Here is a 7373-nt window from a genome sequence, read left to right as displayed (position 1 = left end):
TGGTTGGGGTGGTGCTGGAGGTGCTGTTGTGGAGGCCGGCGCCGGGCTGCTGGTTCACGTTGGTGGCCAACATGCTGCCGTTGGAGGGAGGGATGGAGGGCGGCAAGGTCATGCCTTGCCCCGGGGAGATGCTGGGGTTCAGCGAGGGGCTGACCCGGGGAAGGGACATGGCGGAGTTAGTGTTCTCCTGGGGTGAGAGCATGCCGTGATCCCTGCAGGAGACGAAAAGGAGAGGAAAAGTCACAAGAGGCTTTGCCCAAACCTTCAGTGTCGCTCAGGCAGCTCCTGCCCCCCGTCCACGCTGTAGAGTTCCTAAGCCTGGAGAGCAGGAGCTCGCAAGCCCTGGTGGTCTCAGCCTTCCCACCTCCACCAGCGCTTCTGGATCCATTTCAGTAGCACGGATGGAGTGCAGCAGCTTTAGCATCTCCCCAGAAATGGGACGCTGCTTGGGACTGCAGCCACTCACCGGGTAAAGCCCGAAGGCATCACCTTCTCTGGGTCTTACGTTCCCACATGGCTGGAGGAGGACCGTGCTCCGACAGCATTCCCCTCCACCCCCACCCCCTCACACTTTCCCAGCGTGGCCCAGGTCGACAGCCTCACCCCTCCCTGTCCTGTCAGTTTGTCAGAGCCTCTCCCTCCCCAAATATTTTCAGTTCTCCAGGGCAAGGCAGAAATCTGAAGCACGGCTATAAATCTCCACCTTGAACTCCCGGGGCCAAGTCTTTGCAAAACAAGAACACTCAAGAGCCAACAGAGCCGCCATCATGCTGCTTTTCAGCCTCAGATTCCTCGTGGGGATCACATCTCCAAACCAGGATCACGGATCACCAGCGGATCCTCCTTCCACTGCAGGGAACAGGCTTGTTGATTCCTGGATCGCCCACCTGGGCACTGGCATGGCTCGGTAGCGGGACGGTGGGGACGTACCTGTCGATGACGTGGATGCCCATGATGAAGGGCTGCATCTCCGGGCTGGAGGGGTAGCAGAGCTTACACTTGGTGTGGGCGCTAAGCACCGTCCCGTCGCTCAGGGTGAAGCGGTACGAGGGGCTGAAGGCCGTGCCGCGTGTCATCACTGAAGGAGACAACCAGAAACACATCAACCCCCTTAGAAACTCAAGCCAGAACCCACAACACCCTACAAGCACCAGGAGAAGGATGGAGGGAGCAGAGGAGAGGGAGGACCTGCTGGGACAACCACCTTCCCAGCAACCCAAACCACATGCTGCACGGTGGCTAACCCCAGAGAACCAGAAAACGAGAGGGTTACGAATAACCACAGTGGCACACAAATCCTCCCAGCTGCTTCTCCAGCTCCAAACCCGTGTCCTGCGGCGATTAAATCTAAATCCATCCAGCACAGTCCTTGAGTGGTCAGAGCTTCCGACGAGGCAATCACTCAATCACCAGCGTACAGCCTCCAGGCTGATGAAGCCCAGCCAGGCTGGGAAGGTGCAGCAGGACACTGCCGCTGCAGCCCTGGCAGAGTTACAGCTCTCCGGAAGCTCAGCGACCTCCTGCTCCTACCTCCCGCCTTCCCTCCAGCCCTCTCGTGAGCATCCTCGCCAACAAAGCAAAGATGCTCATCAAAGAGCCAACACAGCAAAGATGCTGACGGAAGAGTCGACAGAGCTTCCGTTTCTTCTGCTTAGACGCTGGGGATGGTGTTTGAGGATGGCACAGGAAAAAAATAATTATAAAAATAACCATATTTAACTCATATTTGTTTCAATTCTATATTTCCTGAAGGGTGAGAGGGAACCTCCCGGCTGGAGGAGCTCCTCCAGCGTTACTCAGCCCTTTCCCCTCTCCCTTTGGCACTTTGTGATTGTTATTGCAGCATTTGTTTTTCCAGAAATCATTTATCCAGCAAGGAGGACCGTGTTCCGACTTCTCCTTGCAGCTCCCGCCGCTCGGCAGGAGAGCGCGCCAGCGAGGAAGAGGAGCCCTTTACCTTCTTGAAAGAGCTGTTTGGCGTAAGACGGCTCTCTGCCCTGAGGCTGGAAGAAAGCGTAGATGCATTTCCGCACCAGATCCTCCCAGCCCGTCCTGCCGGCGGCTCTCAGGGAACTGGTGTCAATGGAGATGATTTTACCTGGGCGGAGAGAGAGAAGCCACGTTACTCAAACACAGCATGAGAAGTCCCTCAGCACAAATAGGTCCATAAGTGTGGAAAATGAAGCCACGTCCTATTTGGTGTCAGGCAGCAGTGGCAGAAGCACACGAGGATGTCCTCCAGAAGGAGGTGGAAGTTCAAGGAGTTCGCTCTGGAGCACACACAGACCTCTACACACACCTTGGACACGAAACCCGACAAGAAGAACCTTTGCATGATGGGACCCTCGCTGCTCCAGGACTGGGGTCCCCAGATTCCCACCCTCACCCACTGGGACACCCTGCCAGCCACCGTGCCCACACCAGGGGATCCTCCAAGCAGGACCTGCTGCCTGCTTTCTCCCTCGACACGGAACACCAGGCAGCTTTGCTGGCTGTTTTACAGCCATGGGCAGGGAGCAGCGAGCATAGAAAATATTCATTAAGGATTTTCAGGCTGCAGGGAAGTCCGGGGTGATGATTAACTACCAGAAAGAAGGTCACCAGAATGACTGGAAAGCAATATTTGGCCAAGAGCAAACCTGAATCTGAAAGGTGATGACTGTTTCATTCCCATCAATCAGCAACCTCGACAGCACCCCAAAATCCAAAGGTGCAGAGAGGGGTTGTGTGCGGGGCACGGGTCTGGTGCATTGGACCAGCTGAGGTGTCAACTCAGTTGAGGTGCCTCCAGTTGAGGTGTCAACCACCTTCCTCCTAGCAGGCAGCGCTGCCATTTGCAAAGGACAGGACCACGCTCATGCCATGGGGTGCTGCACTGCACCGCTGGCCTCTGACCCCCGGGGATAGTTAATCCTCCGGAGCCAGGACTCCCCGGCATCGCTGGGACGTTACCTGTGGTGTCTTGCTTGGTCACGAAGGATTCGGAAGGGGCGACGGCTGCCGGTCGAGGTAATCGTCTCGCAATGCATATCAGACACGACTGGAAATCTGCCAAAGCAGGAGAAGGGACCGGGAACAAGGAAATCAGATGTTACAACCACCACTCAACGTATTAATTAAAATAACACTGCTGGGCTTGATTGCCACATCCTGCCCTGGAAGTGTTTATCCTGAGCAATCCTCCGGCCCTTCAAAGTGAGTAGGCTCTTCCTAAATTCTATAAAGTTTGCTGGAAAAGAGGTTTCCAGTGCTTGGAGAAATTAATTGTACAGGCTTTTTGGATCTGGCAGTATTGTACAATAAAAGTCAGCACTAAAAGCCAGCAACTGTCGGCTTCAGGCAAAGTATTTGGTCATAAAATACCATAATTTATTCCTTCCAGTCATGATCTCCTGTGTAAACCGCAATGGATTAATCCAGCTAATGCGCTGGAAAATAATAGCTGGGACACCGAAAGGAGAGTTAGGGCACTTGCAGGAAAGCAACGGCCCCCACGGCGCTGAGAGAACCCTGCCCGTCCCGAGTCCCCGGGCAGAGATCTGCCTGCAGGCAGCCGATTCAGCCCAAAAACGTGCAGGCAGCACCGTGGTCTGGCAGCGGTGAAGGCACACGGTGGGGTGTCGGGCACCCACGTCACTTGCTGGGAAGGTGCTGCAGCCAGAGGGCTTCGGTGGGTAATAAAATACTGTTCCTGCCTTAAGGAATTCCAACTGCAAACAGCCCCAGAGGCAGCTCTGGAGGGCCAGAGAAGCCGGGACGGCTGGAGGGCATCGGCTCAGAGGAGAAGGGGGAGCAAGAAGCTGCAGCGAACTTCAGGTATCGCCCCCGCTGTCTCACCTGTGCCGGGCACCCACTGTGACGGGCCAGGAATAACCAAGCCCATCCCAGTCCTCCTCCTGCCTGCACTGCCATCCCCACCCCAGTCCTCCTCCTGCACTGCCATCCCTAATCCAGTCCTCCTCCCACACTGCCATCCCCATCCCAGTCCTCCTCCTGCACTGCCATCCCCACCCCAGTCCTCCTCCTGCACTGCCATCCCCATCCCAGTCCTCCTCCTGCACTGCCATCCCCATCCCAGTCCTCCTCCTGCCCTTCCCAGCCCGAACGCGGGGTCGGAAGCAGAGGATGCTCTCCCCTACCTTCTCCTTCCTCCTTGAAGGACTTGGGCTGGGAGACGGTGAAGCACTGCATCACCTCATAGCGCTGCCGAGCCTCCTGGTTCTCCGCTCCCGGCTCGTCGGGCGGCCGGATCAGCATCCTGCAGCTGAAGGTATGGCTGTTGCGCCTGGTCACTTCTTGAGGCCAAGGAACTCCATTTACTGGGGGGCGGAGAAAAGAGGAGAAGAATTATTAGGAGCTGCGTTGGGCACACATCCCCCCTCGACTTCCCGAGGACCCCTCGGATAAGGGGAGAGAAGGAAAAGCACTGGAATGGGGGAAGAAACCAGCTCGCTGCCCAGGTAAGGGGGGAGCCCAGAGCAGAGGTGGGGTCCCCACCAGCCCCCGGGGCTCCTTCCGACCTGCTGAAGACCCCATGCCCAAACCCACGCAGCCTGAAAAGCACCTACAACCCCAAATGAGATCAGCACGTCGTTGCGAAAGTCATCTAAATGACATTTATTAATTGCTCCATCTTACGGGCAGAGAAACTGAGGCACGGGGTCTCTGAGTCACTTCCAGAGCTTGGGAAGACTCCTGCCTCTTGCTGTCGTACTTGAAATCCCTCCAAAGTGATGTTCCCGGGACTTCTCCAGCAAGTCCAGCCGAGCATCTCCATAGAAATGAATTTTTGCTTTGCTTTCTCCCCATTTCTGGAGTAAGTCAGCAGCGAGACCTTCTGGTACCACAGCAGCAAAACCCTTCCCCTTTGATTGCTTTCCATAATCTGGCTTTCCCAAAAACCTCTGGGCACCACTTGGAAGATTTTGCTACTCCTCTACAACGTCTTCATGGATATCTGTATTCAACCCGAGTGATTTGGATCTCGATGATCTTCAAGGAACTCGACCTTCTTGGAACCCGATGATCTTCAAGGTCCCTTCCAACCTAAACCATTCCACGATTCTATGATGTCGCCAGCAGCAGAGTATCAAGTTTTCCTGCAACCTGATCTACAAGAAGAGCTGAGGGGCGTGTAACACCCGAGGAAAGACAAACTACACAGCCTTAAACTGGGCAACCACAGGGAAAATATGATGCCTGAGCCTCTATAGGCTCCATCTGATCAGTGCTCACAGATTTAAGTACTTTAGGACATCATAGAATCACAGAAAGGTTTAAGTTGGAAAGGACCTTGAAGACCATCGCGTTCCAACCCCCCTGCCATGGGCAGGGACACCTCCCACCAGCCCAGGTTGCCCAAGGCCACCTCCAGCCTGGCCTTCAACACCTCTGGGGATGGGGCCTCAACAACCTCTCTGGGCAACCTGTGCCAGTGCCTCACCACCCTCACAGGGAAAAACTTCTGCCTCATGTTTAATCTAAACCTGCCCTCTTCCAGTTTAGAGCCATTCCCCCTCGTCCTGTCACTCCATGCCCCAGTAAAAAGTCCCTCCCCAGCTCTCCTGGAGCCCCTTTAGGCACTGGAAGGCGGCAATAAGATCTCCCCGGAGCCTTCTCTTCTCCAGGCTGAACAGCCCCAACTCTCTCAGCCTCTCCTCATCGCAGAGGTGCTCCAGCCCTCGCATCATCCTCGTGGCTCTCCTCTGGACACACTCCAGCAGGTCCATGTCCTTCTTCTGTTGGGGATTCCAGAGCTGGACGCAGTACTCCAGGTGGGGTCTCCCCAGAGTGGAGTAGAGGGGCAGAACCCCCTCCCTCGCCCTGCTGGCCACACTTCTTCTGATGCAGCCCAGGATCCGGTTGGCCTTCTGGGCTGCGATCGCACGTTGCCGGCTCACGCTGAGCTTCTGGTCAATCAGCCCCCCCAGGGCCTTCTCCTCAGGGCTGCTCTCCAGCCATTCCCCGCCCAGCCTGGAGTTGTGCTGGGGATTGCCCTGACCCAGCTGTAGGACCTGCACTTGGCCTTGTTGAACTGCATGAGGTTGGCTTGGGCCCACCTCTCCAGCCTGTCCAGGTCCCTCTGGATGGCATCCCATCCCTCCCCTCCAGCGTGTCTACCTCACCACACAGCTTGGTGTCATCGGCAAACTTGCTGAGGGTGCACTCGACCCCACGGTCCATGTCCACGACAAAGCTGTTGAACAGTACAGGTCCCAGTACCAACCCCTGAGGAACGCCACTCGTCACTGCTCTCCACTTGGACATGGAGCCGTTGACCACAACTCTTTGAGTGCGACTGTGCATCCAGTTCTGTATCCACCAAGTGGTCCATTTGTCAAATCCATGTCTCTCCAATTTAGAGACCAGGATATCGATATTTCACTTGGCAAAGACTTACGGATCCTTACCTGGTTTGCGTTTATCTCTGAATTTCACAGTAAACAATATTAAAAAAAATATATGTCTCTAAAACAACGTAAGGCCAGTGTCGCTGAAGGCACAACAGCATTTTTGACAGCGCAAAAAATCAGGCACCACCTGATTAAGAAACCCACCTCAAGGGTTTTCTTACCGAGAGACTTCGGCAACAAGTTCTTGACGAACTCGGCGTGATCCCCCACGTGCAGGATGCTGTAGACACTGGTGTTCATGAGCTCCTCCTGGTTATAACCCAGGTAGCTGGTCACGTTCTCGGAGACGAAGACGATCCTCCCTTCGCGGTTCACAACGAAGAAGAAGCCGTCCAACGCCTGCAAAGGGAATAAAGCCGGGCAGCGTGCGGGCAGCGGGTGCCGGAGCGGGTCAGGATGCTCCTTGACCATGGGCAACCTTCCTCTGCCGCCCACCCCTTGGCTCCATCCCCACTCTGTATCATAGCAGTGATCAATTAACAGCACATTTGCTTAAAACACATATTCAGGTCTGCAACCTCCTCTGCTAAGGACGTCCCTGCCACTAAGAACGGTGCCAGCGGAGGAGAAACAATCCTCTTCCAAGGGCCAGAGCAGTCAGGAAGGCTCGAATTTGGCAAGCCACTGAAATTAAGCATATGCCCAATTTGCTTAATTACAGCCCAAGAACGACAGAGCCTTTGCATCGTGCAGAATAACGAGGGGGTTTTTTTCAAGCATTTAGGAAACAAGTGGCAAATTCAGCCCTACAATCAAAAGGAGGAGGGCAAGCGTGACCCAGAGTCAATCGTAAAACGCGGGGAGATCTTCTGCTTATTTTAACGAGGACACCATCAAGGCTTTTAATTCCCTACCGTGGTACTGGGGAGGTAACGCTTTGCGGTGCTACGCAATAAGCTCGGAGCTGCAGAGCCCGAGTGAGGAGCCCTCGAGAAGGCTGATTGCTGATTTACGCTCTTC

At 55.1% G+C, this 7373-nt stretch overlaps 1 protein-coding gene across 1 annotated transcript in view; it reads right to left on the bottom strand.

Moving 5' to 3' along the window:
* NCOA1 (nuclear receptor coactivator 1) overlaps positions 1 to 7373 on the bottom strand; it is a 79498-nt gene that overhangs the window by 31151 nt on the left and 40974 nt on the right. Inside the window, 6 exon segments of the mRNA XM_009895459.1 lie at positions 5 to 212; positions 931 to 1078; positions 1958 to 2098; positions 2953 to 3048; positions 4140 to 4319; positions 6575 to 6752. Coding sequence (XP_009893761.1) covers positions 5 to 212; positions 931 to 1078; positions 1958 to 2098; positions 2953 to 3048; positions 4140 to 4319; positions 6575 to 6752 — 951 coding nt within the window.

This window comes from Charadrius vociferus, unplaced genomic scaffold, assembly GCF_000708025.1.
Source record: "Charadrius vociferus isolate BGI_N301 unplaced genomic scaffold, ASM70802v2 scaffold41, whole genome shotgun sequence".
NCBI classification, from domain to species: domain Eukaryota; kingdom Metazoa; phylum Chordata; class Aves; order Charadriiformes; family Charadriidae; genus Charadrius; species Charadrius vociferus.
Note: the sequence above shows the minus strand (reverse complement) of the source record. Positions and strands in the feature narration are given on the sequence as shown.